This window comes from Oxyura jamaicensis, chromosome 3 (genome assembly GCF_011077185.1).
Source record: "Oxyura jamaicensis isolate SHBP4307 breed ruddy duck chromosome 3, BPBGC_Ojam_1.0, whole genome shotgun sequence".
In the NCBI taxonomy this organism is placed as follows: Eukaryota; Metazoa; Chordata; class Aves; order Anseriformes; family Anatidae; genus Oxyura; species Oxyura jamaicensis.
The window spans coordinates 4212166-4229236 of NC_048895.1; the positions used below are offsets into that span (position 1 = coordinate 4212166).

Below are 17071 nucleotides of genomic sequence, written 5' to 3' on the forward strand. Positions count from 1 at the left end.
CAAGCCTAGCCCCTGTGTCGCGTGCGCTGCTTGGGCTCGCCAGCTCAGGGTGGAAGGAGTTCATGAATTGTATGAGGTGTCTTTGTGTCCGCGCTGGGGCCGTATCAGTTTCCTCTTGTGATAAGAGAGTAAAGAATCTTTTTTTCAAATACTATTATTATTAAGTTGGGGGACCAATATTTCTATCAGAGGAGTCATAAACAGATGTATAAAGGACTTAGTAGTTACTGTAGCTGGTTGCTGGTAGAAGAGCCTGTACTCCTCAGCTTCAAACCCAACTCTAGATACTGTTTTTTAAGCCCTGTTGCCAGGATCTTGGTGGGTTAGTTTTGTTTGGTTGTGTTTCTATGGATTTCGTGGTATCAAGCCTCTTAATTACCTTAGAAACTTTCAGTTCTTTTTAATGTCATTATTTTTATTTCTACGTGTTTGCTACGTGTTACTTTTGGAAGTTCTCCTTCCCCTTGTAAAGTAGCTGTGCTTATAAACCTTACTTCACTTACTCCTGATTGCACGGATAAATACAGAAAATGAATTTTTGCCAGATTAAGGCTAGTTTGTTATTAGGTTGGGCCATCGCAGGAACGTGCTTGCATGGTTGGTTGGATTGCAGCTCTTTTGGTCGGATTCACATGTGGACAATAAGGTGTGGTACCACACAGCAAGAAGGCCAGAGAGGAAGTTGAACCCTTGCCAAAAGCAGAGCACTTCTTCCTCTTATTTATGGTCTGTGTTCAAGCCTTTATTGCCATAACTGTTCTAAACATGCTGCGTTGTGCAATCTCCCTGTTTCACATGTGTGATGCCACTATTTCACTAAAGCTGCATGTGTGGAGCTTGCACAGGGTGATGGTGTGCGTACTCTTTTTTTCCAGTCCTTTCTGTTCCTCAAATCTTGAGCAGCGTTTCTTAACTTACGTAAATTCAGGTTTGTTGGGTTAGTGCTGTCTCCTCTCCTTCGGTATGGAAGTCGATGAAATAACACCGAATGACACGACCATCCTCTGCACAGCCATGCTCCAGGAATTAGTCAGTGTTTGTCTGCCTCGCTCTTGTTTGTTTTTAATATTCTGAAGGTGTAAGCCAGCATCCGCTCAAGCCAGCGGTTACTCTCAAATTGACTTCAGAGGGAACAGAATTAGATGTTCATTAAAAATAACAGCATCTTATTTTGTTTGGATGATGGTCTGTCTTTTAGGTGTGAACGAAATGTGTTTTGAAATTGATGAAAGCTGTGTGCTGCTTTACACGAGCATGGGATTTAGCCTTTATATTTTTAAGTGTGCCATCACAAGATGGAGTCGCAGCTGTCTTGTTCTCCTTTTTTGCTCTCTTATGTTCTTCTCATCTGGTTAAAAATAACCCAAGAGGAATCAGTCTTGACTGAGTGCTTCCTCTTTCAAACTGCAGATTTTTTATAATGTATTAAGTCATTTATAAGAACATGCAAATGAAGAGCCATGTTTTTGCTGCAGTATAACGAGCTGTATACAGCATTTCCGTGTTTGGCAGTGATCGGCACGCTACACCTTTCCTGTACCAAGTTGTCAAACACATTTGTTGGGAGCTTATGAAAGTTCACAGAATAGGAAACATGATAATTTGAACATTAGCATTTACTTACTCATTTTCTCCTATCTAATATGTTTTTGCATCTATAGAGTTCTGTTAAACTTTGCCTCCTGTTATTTGTTTCTGAGAAAGAGGCTGCTGCACCTGCGGAAAATGCAGCGCAGGACTCGTGTTTAGTGTGAGAGAAACTTCATTACATGGCCGTGCAGCCCGCACTCTTGATTCAGAATCAAAGGCCAGATCCAGATTTTGTGCTTGGCTTCTGTCTGCAGTGAGTTGACTGGTGCAAAGGTACCTGATTTTCATTTTTGCAGAGACCTCATCATACCTAGCAACTCATCTGAGCATGAACATGCTCTCAAGTATAGCTTTAACACAAGTTTGCTGACCGTCACCACCAGCTGTTTGGCATCAGCATCAGCTTCATCCTTGGTTGGCCTCTCGAAGAGCCCGCCAGTGATCTAGACCCAGGAACGGCTTGGAGGGCTGCAATTAACAGAAGGACAGGGGCGAACGCCATGGATGCTGTGTCAATACTCATCCACTCACACCTTTCTGGAACAAGCTGCGGTTTACCCAAGGAGTGCTCTTGTGCCCGGGGAGGCAGTGCTGGCTGCCAGGTCCCGGGTGATGCTCTGCCCTGTCCTGGGCTCAGCGGGGTAGTTCTGGGCTGGGGCATGAACTGCATTTCTGTCTGTCTGTCAGCTTAAAGAAGTGTAGCATCAGAGAAAACCTGCTTTCTGAAGATCCTGTTCTATTAAGTTAGCAGGCCGGCTAACGAAGTACATTAAATTATAAAACTTCACTCTGCACATCTGAGTCAGACAACAACCTGCACGGTTCACACAGGCAGAACTCCCCTGGGCCCTAACGTTTGTGAGGTTACGTACGCCCTTGGTTAGTACTTACTGCTGTATTCGTCTTGAAATACTGCTGATCACGGGCTTGTAGAGCGGAAAGGTGATTTGATTTCTTTTTACAGTAGAGACTGGGAGAAACTGAGATATTCAGAACACCAGAAAGACTAAAAAATGCCAGTGGAAAGTATTCTGAGCTCAGAGCGTTTGTTATTTCACACTATCAAAAGGTGAAAGGAAGAAATCACTTGAGTGGGTACTGTGGAATCTGCTCATGGCAGGGTGGAGACCAACCCATGATAAATGCTAAAGGTCAGGGCATTGCAATCTAATCAGCATGGTGTGATCCCCTGGCTTCTTATCACAAGCACGTTTAATCTTTTATTCTTGCAAGAGGTCTTTGAAAGGGCAGGGGAGGGAATGAGCTTCAGAGGATGTGATCTGTTGACTTGGCCCACGTTCACGTTAGGTAATTGTATCACAGAATGATAGAATATCTCCAGTTGGAAGGGACCCACACGGGTCATGAGTCCAACTCCTGGCTCCACACAGCACCACCCACAATTCAGACCATGTGTCTGAGAGCCGTGTCCAAGCACTTCTTGAACTCTGGCAGCTGGGGGCTGTGCCCGCTGCCCTGGGGAGCCTGTCCCAGTGCCTGACCACCTCTGGGTGCAGAGCCTTTCCCTAACCCTCAGCCTGACCCTCTCCTGTCCCAGCTCCATGCCGTTCTTCTACTTGAATGAAATGAAATCAGTTTGTAATTGGTCAGTCATTGAGTATCGACGTAGTAGTTTAATGCCAGCCCTTAAAGGAAGGCATCGATTGCGGATGGTGCTTTTCCCAGAGCTGCTCACGAAGCTGGGAGTACATGAAATGTGCAGCAGTAATATCCTAGGTCCCGTGCTTTGAAAAACTAAAATGGTGAACAAAACTGAAATGCTGAGCTGGGGCTCCGTGTTCCCGTTCTTTCCGCTGGGAGGAAGGTGTAAGGAAACACATCCTTCCCAGCCAGGGTCTGCTTGTTGAGCCACAGAAGCGTATCGTGATGGCACCGCTAATCACTGCGCCCAGAGGTTCCGAAGTGACACAGGTTTGATGGGAAGGGGGAGATGGTCTGTATTGTTTCACTTTCAGTCTCACCCCTGACTATTTTTCCATCTCAGTTTCTAGAGAAAAATAATGGTAACGTGTAGCAGAAACCTCTCACTTGCTGAAATCTTCAGCTCGATCTGAGTACTTCTTTGTGAAGCTTTTCTCTTGGGCAGTGGCATTCCTTTTGTCAACTTCATGATGCACTAACGAGAGAAACAAGTGCAGAGAATGGCTTTTAAACTATAAATACATGAAACTGCTCTCCAAGGCAAGGTGAGGACTCGAGGAACAAGTGGAGAACTAGGAGAAAGGATGAAAGCGTTGTGAAGGTGGATGCGCCTTGGTTGGTGTGACAGAGGTTTTGGGGTGCACGGTCATCTTTCTCTGCTGTAGCTGCTCGGGGGCAATCCCAGTTTGGCTCATCTCAACTCATCCATGGGATAATCTGGCCAAAGAGCCAGCCTTTAGAGAAAGGTAGGGAGGAGCCCGCCTTGTTAGAAGGGAAGCTTTTAATTTTTTTCTTGCTTTGGTTTTAGCCCTGTTTGATGAAGGGAAAGCGTTAAAGTTGTCTCCATCATTTCGTGTGTGCAACCAGTTTATTCAGGCAGCTCCTGTAACACCAGCAGGAACTATGGGCACATTTCCTCTGCCTTCTTTTACCGGTGGATGCCCCTCTCTAGTTTGTTAAAGAATTGCTGTTGTTCTTGGAGACTAATTCTCAGCCTTATCTTTCCTTCTGCTGTTTAGTGCCTGAAGAGCAGCTACACAACATCGATGAGTACGATCTCAACGTCGTCCGGCTCTGCTTCCAAGCTTTCCTCCCCGATGAACATGGCAACTACACATTAGCTCTTCCTCCTTTGATTTCCAACCCCATCTATGACAACAGTAAGTATCAGCTCAGTCAAATGCTTTTTTTTTTACTTTTTTTTTTGTCCCTCTGCGTGAAATGAAAAATACCAGGACAGATTCTGAGGTTTTGAGCTCTTTGGTAGCCCATGGGGCACTTTTCTGTTTTGGCACTGTTAGATTCACACCTAACACACGGCAATACAGTTGGCATCCTCTCAAAAGACGGTTCCAGCATGTTGGTACACCGGAGTCAGAATTGTCCATTGCTGCCAACGGCCCACTCACTGGTGCTTTCTCAGCCCTTGTTCACGTATGCAGCAATGGCTGCTTCTGATGTGCCAAGCAATTAAAATCGTAACGAGGTAGATGGCAGCCGCAAAACCGATCGGTTGTGCACCTGAAGCCTGTTTGTACCAGTGAGGAGTCTTGCCTTTGATTTGTGAGGGCTCTGCAACAGAGCTCTCAAGAGATACTTACCTCAGTGGGACGCCGTCCTCATGCTTTTGAGCTTTTGATACCTCCTTCGGTATCCTGTTCGGTCATATTTCCGCGTAGAGGTAGGTAGTGGGGGAGCTGAGGATTTCAGCCCTCACTGCGTGCTGGATTTCTTCTCCTGGGGAAGAATAGCAGAAGAGCTTTTAATCGTGGAAAATCCTTTTTGGCAGTGATTTGTATTTCTGCAGTGAAAGTATTTCCGTGTCAGATATTTAAGGTCAAGGGCCGTTATTTTAGCAGAAGCTACAGCATAAAATGAGATCTGCATTTTATGCAGTGATGCCCAGAATTTTGTTGATGTGTGCATAACCATTATGAAAATGTTTAATATGAAATCAGGTGTTTTTGATATTTTTAGTCTCTTCCAGAGTTATCTAGAAGTTGAAATTGTGTGCATTGTCTTACTGAGAACACTTGTAGTATTAATTAGGGTTGAGATAGAAATGATAGACGAGATTTGCAGCTACATCTCAGATGCCATTTAGAAATGTGCCAAATCATGATTACTCGTCTGCGTTGATTGACGTCAGTCTTTGCTAAGCTGCTGAAATGACAGATAGCTGCGTGGAGGGGGAAGCTTGGTTTTTTAGTGTGGGTATATGTGGGCAGCTTCTGATACACTGTAGGTATCTGAAATCCTCCGTGTAACATAGCAGCAGTGTAAATAAAACAGTGCATAACTGCAACCACAAATCAAAAATTATGCTGCTGTTGTCTGGAGCAGCAGTTTCAGATCTGAATTTCTTTTTTTAAAAAAAAAAAAAAAAAAACATTAGCATTTGTCAATCAGCTCTGTTGTTTGGTACTGCCTAACAGAGGTTATAGCTTTAGAAAAAATATAAAAGCGTATGGTGCAGTAGGTTTGGGAATGCTGTGTTGTTACACTTCAGGCTTTTCCAGCCCTGTTCAGATCAGGATCAAAAAAAATATCCAGAGCTTCTCAGAAAATCAGCTTTCACATTTTAATTCCAGTATTTTCTTCGCTTTCTAACACTTTTTAGTTTCCATGTGCTTTGGGTAGTAGAGATACGTAAGAATAACCTGGACATAATGTGGAAGCCATCACATTAGCGGAGAGTGGAAGTTTATAACATACGGTGTTACAGGCAGCTTCTGTTTTCAGTTGCTCGTAACGTTAACTGGTCTTGGGCAGAAATTTCCCAAGTTGCGCTGAAAACTCTTGGGAAGAGTCATAGAAAGCATCGTGCTGTTTCTGAGAAATGAAGCTGGGAAGAACGTGTTGTTCTGCCCCCGTGGAAAGTGGCCTGATTTTTGGTGAGCTCATTCTTCCAGATATTTGTTCCTGTAGCCATGCTTTCTGGGGGCAAGGAATAGGAACAGGGCGGGCACAGAGGCGACAGGGAGGCAGGGGCGTGTGCGAGGGAAGAGAGATGGGAAGCAGCGTGACACCACAGGACACGACCCGACCCAACGGGCCACACGGTGCGTTTCCCTCTGAGGCTGGCACCCAACTCAGCGTTCCTGCCCAGCTCCGGGGCTGACAGCGGTGGTGCACCCACATCTGCTGGTATTCACGTTTCTTGCACTTTCCGCCCCTTCTAAGCCCTATTAAAATAAAAGACAAAATGAAACACCAAACTACAGCCCAGGACACCTTCCCCAAAACCTGTTCAAAGGACGCTGAGTGCCATTTAAGCATACAGAAGTGAAACAAAGGTAAAATTAAGCTTCTCCTTGCGAGTCTTAATTTACTCTTCCTGTGAAAAACGCACGATGACAATGTCAATCATATGATGCTGTACTGTTTCGGGTTTTGTTTCCCCTCCCTTCAAAGTTTCTGATTCATTCAGCGAATGAAGTGTTGTGTGTCACGCAGTGAATGGGGCTGTAGCACCCACTTACCATCCTCATCGCTGCACGCAGTAACTACGTAACTGGGGCCTGGCCCGAGCCTACGGGGAGCTCTGCTCTAAACCCGTGCACCTATGTGGTGCTACGGCGTACCTATACACAGCACTATGAAAATCCAGGCAGGAATCGACCCAAACTGGGAGCCTAGAGTGGATTTTTTCTGTGTGACACCTGGAGCTTTGGCTTTACATTCCCTCTCTGTGCCTCCAACTGGGAGCCAGTGGTGGTGAGACCTCGCCCCGCTGTGCTGATGGGAGGTGCGCTTGGAGTTCTGGGTCGTGACAAAACAAAACTGGAGAACATCACAGGACAGCGTAGTTTCATTTCACTGGGATTAGACCGGGGGAAGAGGTTTTAACACTTCTCAATCACTAGATTGTGACATGAGTGCCCTTTTAAATAAATGGTGACAGCCCACAAAGTGTCTGGGGGCTGTTCTTCATTGCAGTAGAATCCTGTCCTTATTTACCCTGCAGAAAAGCTGCTGCTGGTGAACCGGGGCAGGCACAAGAGCTGCACCAGGCAGTGCTTGGATGTAGGCACTGTAAGCCCCTTGTAGCCATCAGGCTGTTGAGGCACAACCTGCGCGCTCCAGCCATGTTGAATTTATTGCAGCGTACGGTATCAGAGGTCGCACACAGGCTGCGAGTGCTGCCCACGTACAGCCCTGGCTTGGGGTGGAATTTGGAGCATTTTTGAGTGAAATCTGCTGCCCTGAGTAAAGGCCTGAAGGTTCCTAGACTGCTCTCAACCACCCAGACAGGGTGAGAGAGGACAGGTTTGATGGCCAAGTGTGCCTGTGAATAAAGCTACAACCAGATACTCGGGAATTTTCTTGACTTGCTAGCCCAGCATTTTTCCAGAGAAGCGTGACTGCAACACGTAATCACTTACTTGAAGAACTGCTTTCAATTCTACAGCTTGAAGGGCAGCAGTGCTGAGCATAATGACATCGTTTAGGGAAGTATTTTGAGACTACTCTAGAATAGTTAGGGAGTAAGTGGCACATCTGCCCTGGACTCTTGTGTTTTGAGAGGAGCGGCTGAGCTGTAAGATAGCTGTGCTGCTTGCTGACTCTGGATTTGCATGGAACATCAAGCCCTGCTGGAATGATTTTTTTTAGTGTGGATTTCAGAGCGTGTCACACCCCTCCTGCTGTTGCCTTCCCTTTAAATACCTTGGTTCCCAGCACCTCCTCTTCAGTAGTGACAGTTACAACAATTCTTCATCACCCAATTTGCCTGTTTGTTTCCAGGAGCTCCCAATACAGCAGAATTGAGAATTTGCCGTGTGAATAAGAACTGTGGAAGCGTAAAAGGAGGAGATGAAATATTTCTACTCTGTGACAAAGTTCAAAAAGGTAACCTTGGCTAGTTTTTTTTTCCTTTATTCCAAATGGCTGACACTACTGCTTTCTAGATGGGGACTTTAAACCCTTCACCGCACTCCTGTGTAAGTGCTCTGGTTTTAGCTAGGCAGAATAGCTTTCAGGTACAAGGGCTCTCAGCACCTCCGAAAGATGCTCTGTGCCTTTAAGGTCAGAGCATGTACTTTGCATCTGAATTCTGAGTCAGGCTCCTTTCTTCTTCCCCCTCCCACTTCTTCTCCTGCAAGTTTTCAGTTTTCTTTAGCTTAACAAGCATCTTGTGTTTGTAACGGACTAGATGATATAGAAGTCAGATTTGTCTTGGACAACTGGGAGGCCAAAGGCTCCTTCTCACAAGCTGATGTTCACCGCCAAGTTGCAATTGTGTTCAGAACGCCACCGTTTCTCAAAGACATCACCGAGCCTGTCACGGTGAAGATGCAGTTAAGAAGGCCTTCCGACCAGGAAGTCAGTGAACCAATGGACTTCAGATACCTACCAGATGAAAAGGGTATGGTTCCCTTTAGCTGAATTTCTTAAAAGTTACTATCAATGCAGAACCCTTGTTTGTAGTAAACAGCAACTTAATTAGTAAAAATTTTACAGTGCTACTTGTACAACGTAAATTTAGAAAAAAACCTAACACTAGGCATTTTGCTCCCTCTTTCAGTGAAAATACCAAGAGTCATGGTTAACAGTGTCTTGGTTTGTTAGGAGTGTAGCCACATCTGATTTGTTTAAAATATTTTTTTTTTACAGTAAGGGGCCAGTAGTGTAAGTTTGAGAGAGTTTCTTTACAAATTATTATTATATCAAAGAGAATTTTAATTAACGCTGGTTTTCCTTCTACTTTTGTTGTAGATCCATATGGTAACAAAGCAAAAAGGCAAAGATCAACGCTGGCTTGGCAAAAACTCATACAAGACTGCGGTAAGGGAAATATTTGTCTATTTCTTGTCTGAGTGAACTTAATGGTTAGATGGGGTCATTTTATTTGAGAGCACACATTCAAAGTAGATTCATGCTTCTTCCATCACAGGATCAAATGCGACAGAGAGGCCCAAGGTGGCTTTGTTTTCTGCTGCCAACCCTGAAGGGAAGATGATCAAGAAAGGTAAGTTTTGGCTTGCATGTCCCAAATCCAGCAGCAGTTTGAAACAAGCAGTGTCTGATCGCTGTGGGGAAGGGCTGGTGCTCCTCAGGGAGCACTGAAGGTCCCAGGGCAGCAGCAGTACCTGTCTCTTATTCCTCCTCAGCAATGCTGTAACTTCCGTTTTCCACAGGAGAGTGCTCTAGCCTCTTCATCATAATGCTGGCATTTAAATAAAATTATATTAAGGCCTGCTCTAAGCACTGCTGTCTTTAGTTTAGATGAGTATTCGTCTTCTCTGGGTTCAGGTACTCTGTCCTTCAACCCTAACACTCAATTCCTGGCCTTCCCTCCTCTTTGCTAAAAATTCCTCAAGCTTTTCTCCCTGTAGGATACTGGTACTTTTGGCTATACAAGCTAAACCCATCAGATCTTTGTTTAAATGTAGGCTGTCACCTTCAGCATGCCCCATGAAGGGGCGTAAGGCAGACAGCTGTCTTGCTGCTGTCCAGAAATACCGCGCCTGTCCTGGATAGCATTTAAGCAAGTACTTAAAGTGTAGATCCACAGATAAGCTCGTTAAGACAGAACCATTTTTGCTATGCATTTTTGCCATTTGTAATTAAAACAAACGTACAAAATGGCATAAAAATACAGTAATGTCTTTCTTCTTCACAGAACCAAACATGTTTTCATCCACGCTGATGATGCCAGGGCTAGGAACTCTGCCCAGCTCCAGTCAGATGTACCCCGGGTGCAATCAGGTTCCCCATCAGCCCGCACAGGTGGGTCCAGGGAAGCAAGACACGCTCTCTTCCTGCTGGCAGCAGCTGTACAGCACCTCCTCCTCGGCTGGCAGCCTGCTCAACGCGCACCCACAGAACAGCTTTGCAGACGTGCCTCAGCCCGGTGCGCATGGCAGCAGCACTCTCCCAGCTTTCCACGATAACGCTCTGAACTGGCCTGATGAGAAGGATTCCAGCTTTTACAGGAATTTCAGCAGCACAAACGGGATGGGAGCGGTGGCAGTGTCAACTGCAGACGTGCAGAGTGTTTCTACTAACAGCATCGTGCACCAGACTCATCAGGCCAGCACCACAGCAAGCATCATGAACATGGAGACCGATGACATGAACTGCACTAGCATAAACTTTGAGAAGTATAATCAGGTGTTAAATGTAAGCAATCATAGGCAGCAGCTCCACCAGGTGCCTCCAGGTTGTCCACCTGTGGTAGCCCCTGGCAGCACACCTTTTAATTCACAGTCTAACTTAGCTGATCCAGCAGTTTACAGTTTTTTAGACCAAGAAGTTTTAAGCGAATCAAGACTATCCACCAACCCTATCCAAAATCATCAGAACAGCATTGCAGATAGCCAGTTCTATGACACCGACGGTGTCCACGCTGATGAGCTCTATCAGTCTTTCCCCTTTGATACCATATTACAAAGCTATAACCATTGAGCCCGCGCTGTCAGGCTGAAGTGGGGTACGAAGAGCGACGAGTAACTTACCATTCTTCTGGATTCCCTGCTTTCTCTTTCAGAATGTCACTATGTAAGTTTCACGATGTCACTTAAAGTTATATATTACAGCCCAACGACTGGTGCCCATAAAGAAGAAAGGTGGGAGTAGGGTTTGGGGTTCTGTACTTTAGAAGTGCCTCTTAGACATTTTTATGCTGTTGGAAAAGGGAATTGTTAATACTTAAAGCATCCTTACCTTTGGGGACAGTAAAAGCTGGTATCTTCAGAAGGGTCAAATTTCATATAATTCACAGGGTTAAAATTGCCTGCAAAAACTTTTTGCTATGGAAAGTACTTTACGTTTTGATAGAACAGAAACTAGGAAGAAACTGCACACGGGCACTCTAGTTCAGATTCACCTGATGTTAAAAGTTTTACTCAATTTCTTGAAAGATTCAGGTTTCTTACCCTCCTTCATATAAAATATTTTTCTCCTAAAACAAGATCATGCATTGATTTTTCACATTTTCACCATATTCCATTTGCTTTCAAGGCAAATTTACTCTAAAAAAAATTTAATGACTATGTCATTGTTAGATATATTTTAAAAGACCGGAAGGTTTGAGTTTTTAAATAGTCCAGATCTGTTGTAAATGAATCACTGCACAGGATAATGAACAGAAAGTAAGGACTTCTCTGCACTTCATCCCAAGTGCACTATTTTAAATGACAAAACCCTGTTGCTTTAGGAATGGAGCATGCCGTTATTTCTCCGGGATTTGTTTTTGTGTGTATGTAGCTGTGATGCGTATTTTATTTTGATCTGCAGAAATATCATTGAGCCGAAGCCTCTACCTATTCTTTCCTCAGGTATCCTGGCAGTTTCCTGCTATGCAAGTGACTGCTTAAAAAATGGCTCAGATCCGGCCTCCCCACCACCCCCTCACAAGAAGGCCTGGGGCAAACCCAGAGGCAGTCTCAGTGCAGCCTAACTTAGATGCACTGTATTAACAATTTAAGGCCATTTCAGTCCGTACTAATTAAAAACACTCCTTTACGCTCTGTATCAGAAACCAGGACTTCCTCTCTTCACTTGCTTCCCAATCTTCATTCTTAGCCTGAGGTGCGAGGTGTCCAAGGACAGCTCGCACAAATTAACTGGCTAGGTGAGACACTCGTCTGCATATAGGGCTTTGCTATTTTATTATTATTATAAAAAGCAAGACAGCAAGAAATATATCAGTGCATTTCTTAAGTTACAGAGCTGTTTCATATGGCAGATAAGGCTTAAGAATCTAATTTTTACTGTTTGGCAACATAAAACTGCACCATGAAAAGAAGCAATAAATAGCACACTTGAATCTAAAAGAAACAGAAAACACAACCCTGAATCAAAAAAGCTACTTGAGATGTACAGTTGTATGCAAGGCAGAAAGGAACTCCAAAAAAAAGAAAAAAACAGAGGTTTATGGGACAGCAATGGCTGTTTCAGTGCAGTAATTCACTGCATTCAAAGCAGTAACGTGCTGCAGCTGTAACGCATGACACCAATAACACAGGTTTGACGGAAAAGGTTCTTTCGAGGTGTATAAATGAAGTTTGGAACGCTGCTTCCTGTAACTCTGGTACACAACAGAATGAATTGACTCTCCACACTTACTTAAAGCAAGTTTTTCTCACTTCTGCAAAACACTTACCTTTTCAGGAGCTCCGCCGCAGTCTTGTGACAGAAAGACCAAAGAAATACAAAGAAAGCTTGAAATGTGTTGTTTATTCAGTTCTTTTTTTTGAAGTTCTCAACTTTAAGTTTATTAAAAGTAAACATTTTCCTTACTTTATAGAATGCTCTTTATAGTACAATTTGTTTTTACAGTATAATTAAATATTTTCAAAGTTCTGTTTTCCTTTGTAAACAAGTTGGTTTGGTAATTAAAAAACTGGTTATACTAAGGACTCAGCTTCTGCAGCCTTCTCAGATTCACAGCATCCCTCACATTAGGGAGACCAGAGCAATCGGAGAAATTAGGCTTTGGCTTGCTTATCCGGGGGCTCTTCAGACTATTTTGTTCTGTTCACAGTTACTGGTGGCTGCTGTGAAACCTCAAGCAATGTGTATTAAGGATTCATTCGCACTCAGCATTTTTTTGTGGCGCAGCCCTTGGCTTGATGGGCAGATGGGCGCAGAGCACAGACGCACTCAGGCTCAGCTAGAGATGTACACCAGGTACAGCCTGCACTCACCGCCTTCCCTGCAAAGAGCTGTCTCCAGGCTCAGCTACGCTGATACAAAAAAAATGGAGGGGGGGATCAACGGGGTTAAGCTGAGGCAGGGAAGTTGAGGCTTGACGTCAGGAGGAGGCTCTTCACCGAGAGGGTGGTCGCACACTGGAACAGGCTCTCCAGGGAAGTAGTCACTGCACCGAGCCTGTCTGAATTCAAGAAGCGCTTGGACTGTGCACTGAGTCACATGGTCTAAACTTTTGGGTAGACCTGTGCGGTGCCAGGAGTTGGACTTGATGATCCTTATGGGTCCCTTCCACCTCAGGATATTCTGTGGTTCTATGTGCCCAGTTGTTTGGAGAAATACAACAGCTTCATTTTAAATCTTTCCAGTGTGAAGAAAGATGATGCAAAGGAACAGTGCTTGGACCTTGTTTTTCAGCATTTTCCACGTAACAGGCTAGAAAATACCTTCCTCTTACACACATGCCTCAAGAATAAAATTAAGTCTTGCTCTTGTTTTTCTCACAAAATAAACATCCTGAGTATGCACAAGCAGGCAATTTACTTTTAAAAACAAGCTGCAGGCCACAGTAGAACATTACCACTATTGCTGCAAAATTCCTTACAGATTATGATAAACATTTTCAACTAGCATATTAGAAACTGCAGACTTTAAACGAAGTTCAAAGACCAGCTTACAGCTCATTTTCATACAGCCACGTGATAACCGAACAATAAATGTCTGTACAGCTGTTTAGCTAGTCATTTGCATCATCAACTTTTTTTTTTTTCTTTTTCCTTCTTCTGGTGTATTTCACATTTATCATAAAAAGTCATTTAAGGATTTTTGGTGGACCTCGCTCCATTGTATGGAGAAGATTAGACTCAGCACCTTTAGCATTGTCTTTAGAGCCTCATTTCTCTGCATTCTGAGTCTTAACACGGTGTCCACTGTCACCATGACAATGCAGGAAGCTGAACGCAAATGTACCTTAAGTGTCTCTGAACTATGACCGGAGTAGGAGTCCTTCCTGCTGCTGCCTCGTTAGTTCTATTTCCCCTCTGGGACAGCTCTTCTACGGTCTGTTGTGCCCATGGTGCAGCCTTGCTTACATTTTTCCCCTCTAGTTTATGGAATTTATAAATCACATTTTAGCTCACTCTGAGTTTCTGTCAAGAAATCACATAGATATGAGACTGAAATTCTCTTTTGTTTGTTTTTCTTAAGTTTTCCATCTTTCGCGACACTTCCTTTCTGGGTACTGATTACTATCTGAGGCAACTACTCCTAGAATCTGTTGCTCATAACAGCTTTAAGGTTAAAAACAAAGAAATCTTGCTGTCTGAATCAGGTTCCTACTGCTCGGTATTGGAAAAACAGGAGCTTCTGAACTGCTGCTATACTCAGTTCGCGGTGGACTAGGAAAACAAATGATGACAGACAAGTTCTGACAGCCCGTCACAGACAGAGTATACAATATTTAGACTAATTTTTCAAGATGAGTTGTTAGGCACTCCTTTAAAATGCATGCATTAGTGCCTTTCTGAGCCTTCAACTAAAGTTACCATGCATCTGCTCTACTGTGACGTCCTGGCACATCTGACTTCAAGGTAACACATCTCAGAATTCTTCCCTGTCCCTTAACTGTTTTTTTCCTGGAAAATAATTACCCTCAACCTCTGAAATGTGTGTTAATGAAGAGCCCTTAAATTCCAAACCTTAATTTCTTGAGGACAGTGTAACTCTTCTGTACTTCAGGTGAGCAGAAACATCTTCCTAACTGAATTAACATCCAGGTATCCACCCAAGGCTAGGTACCAGAAAAAATGCCGTCTGCTGCGACCGTACTGCAAAACAAGGCATTTTATCTCTGTCTTGGTCTTTTAACACCAACATTCAGAACGTTCTATATTTGTTTGCACTTTGGGGTTCCTGGTATCCCTATTTTTCTCTAGAATTCCATCACGCATTGCCAGGAATTCCCTATCTTTTGGTGACTCACGGGGAAATCCTGTGCGTGAAGACCGTAACCAGGCCAAAGAGCTGCTGAGGCCACAACTACCTCAGAGCGCAGTTTCTAGGAGGCATCGCTGATGTTTTACAATGAGAAAGATTTAAGTGCAAAGTTTTTCCCTTTGAAAAGCACTCTGAGAGGCAAATTGTCCGTCTCTGAAGCTGCCATTGATCAAAAAGCAGCCAGCACAGGGTAGAATATCACCTCGTTCCAGGCACTACCCTACTGCTTTCAGAGCATCCTCTTGTGAAACAGTCCTGCATGAACAGGGCTCAGAAAATGCTACAACCGCACTTCAGGCAATTCAGTGCTACCTGCATCCGGACAAGAAAGCTACAACATCCAATATAAAAACAGTAAAAAATAAAAAATCTGGCTTTAGGGAGGGTGATTTTTACTTAAAACATTTCAAACAGAACAGCATAAAGCATGTATAATGTACTCAGTTAGCACGCTGTTTGCAGGCAGTACACCGTTTGTTTTTCTTAAGGGATTTTTTTAAAAAAAGATTTGTTATCAATCCATTAGCTTACCAAAATTGTATGCACAGAAGGAATTAAAATAGGGCTAGATATTAAATGAACACTACCTGTTCCAGAGTGTTTGAAGTCGATTCAAACTAACAATATCCTTTGGCAGATCAACATGATCCAAACGTTTGAGAAAAACACTTTGCAACCGAGCTGTAATACCATACATACAGTGTTCAGTAACCAGCTGATGACAGAGGAGCTGTTTTTTCCTCATTACAACTTGAAGAGCTAATTATCCAGGGCTGGAGGCCAGTCAACATCAACAGACTAGAAGAGCAGGGAAAGAAAAAAGGTACAAATCAGCAGATGGTGTTTTACGTATTCAGAAAGACCGGCCATCGCTGTGCTTGTCTGGTCTAGGTTAACAGTGGGAAGAAACAATACAGAAAGAGAGACATTATGGGAGAAGACAAGGGAGAGTGGCATGAAACAGCCACCTCGTTCTGTTGGCTCCATGAGTATCAACTGAAGCTGGGTTTTCTTCATAAAAAGCAGAATTGCAACTCCTTTTACTATTGCTAGCCAGAATCAGTTGATGTAGGTCTGTATTTGTAGAGCACCCAAAGCTGCTACTTAGAAACATGAGCCATCTCCTCTTCTCTTCTAACCTGAGCTGTATATCCTATAGATGGGGTGGTACGATGTGAAAACAACCTGTTGATTGATGCCACAGAAATATTCAGGTATTGCAGTGCAGGCAAGACTTGAGTAGAAAGCCATCGGCTGTCCCCAAATCTGCCTCCTCAGCAAGGAAAACTACGCTAAAAGAATAAGCAGGTGAGCATTATGCAGAAGAATTATCGAGGCAACATCATTAAGAGTCATTCTGAGTGTTAGTCAAAAGGGACAGAACATGCCTGACACTTTATTAGAAGCAACTGTAATAATTACTACAACTGGATTACGTCTTTCTTCCCTGCTCTCCCTGAGGCCACATATCCAATTTCCTTTGGGCATAAACTTGTTGTTCACCCTCTTCCAAATGTTGTGCTGTTGCGATCACAACACAGGAGTCACAATGCAGCATGTTAAATGCCTTGGCTCCCAGACTGCCTACATTAACCACACCTATTCCTTGCCTAATCTACAACTTCATCAAAGGATTAGGCTCCTAGGCTAAGCTAAAATGCATTACTAGCACGATGACTAATTATTTTAAAATCCCTAGACATCCCTCATAGTTGCATCCAATAAAAGTAGCGACACCCATCCGTGTGAGAGCCTGCACCAGGTTCAGCTGTTCCTGTTTTCAGTGCCCTCTGCAAGCTCTCTTTCTGTATTATCCCACCACAGACACACAAAAAGCTGCACGCCGGCTGTGCAAAATTTAACACATAGGCAGTCTTCCAGAAATACATGACAACAAGCATGCTGGTAACTGGCTACTCAAAGTGAAAATCCATGTTTTAAATAGACCTTGCCAAACCACCAGGTTTAATATTCAGTTCAAATCTCGACATATGTTCTTTTAGCCAAAACAAATTTTGTAGTTACAAGTCAATATCTACATCATCTGACTCCAGCAAGTGAATAAATATATTTAGTTTAAACCAGTGTTGAAAGAGGAAGTCAAGACTCTCCTATTTTTTCTCCACCCCCCTTTTCAAAAGAAATGATGTAAACATAACAGAAAAAG

At 43.7% G+C, this 17071-nt stretch overlaps 2 protein-coding genes across 4 annotated transcripts in view; one reads left to right on the forward strand and one right to left on the reverse strand.

Annotated features, from left to right (window-relative positions):
• Positions 1–12426, forward strand: part of REL (REL proto-oncogene, NF-kB subunit) — a 32138-nt gene extending 19712 nt beyond the window's left edge. Inside the window, exons 5-10 of the mRNA XM_035322442.1 lie at positions 4272–4412; positions 7999–8103; positions 8408–8620; positions 8971–9039; positions 9149–9223; positions 9878–12426. Coding sequence (XP_035178333.1) covers positions 4272–4412; positions 7999–8103; positions 8408–8620; positions 8971–9039; positions 9149–9223; positions 9878–10662 — 1388 coding nt within the window. The 3' untranslated portion in view covers positions 10663–12426. The remainder of the gene's footprint in view (positions 1–4271; positions 4413–7998; positions 8104–8407; positions 8621–8970; positions 9040–9148; positions 9224–9877) is intronic.
• A 2977-nt stretch (positions 12427–15403) lies between these two features.
• PUS10 (pseudouridine synthase 10) overlaps positions 15404–17071 on the reverse strand; it is a 31941-nt gene continuing 30273 nt past the window's right edge. For all 3 annotated transcript variants that reach the window (XM_035322444.1, XM_035322443.1, XM_035322446.1), the window contains one exon: positions 15404–15702. In XM_035322444.1, coding sequence (XP_035178335.1) covers positions 15664–15702 — 39 coding nt within the window. In that variant the 3' untranslated portion in view covers positions 15404–15663. The remainder of the gene's footprint in view (positions 15703–17071) is intronic.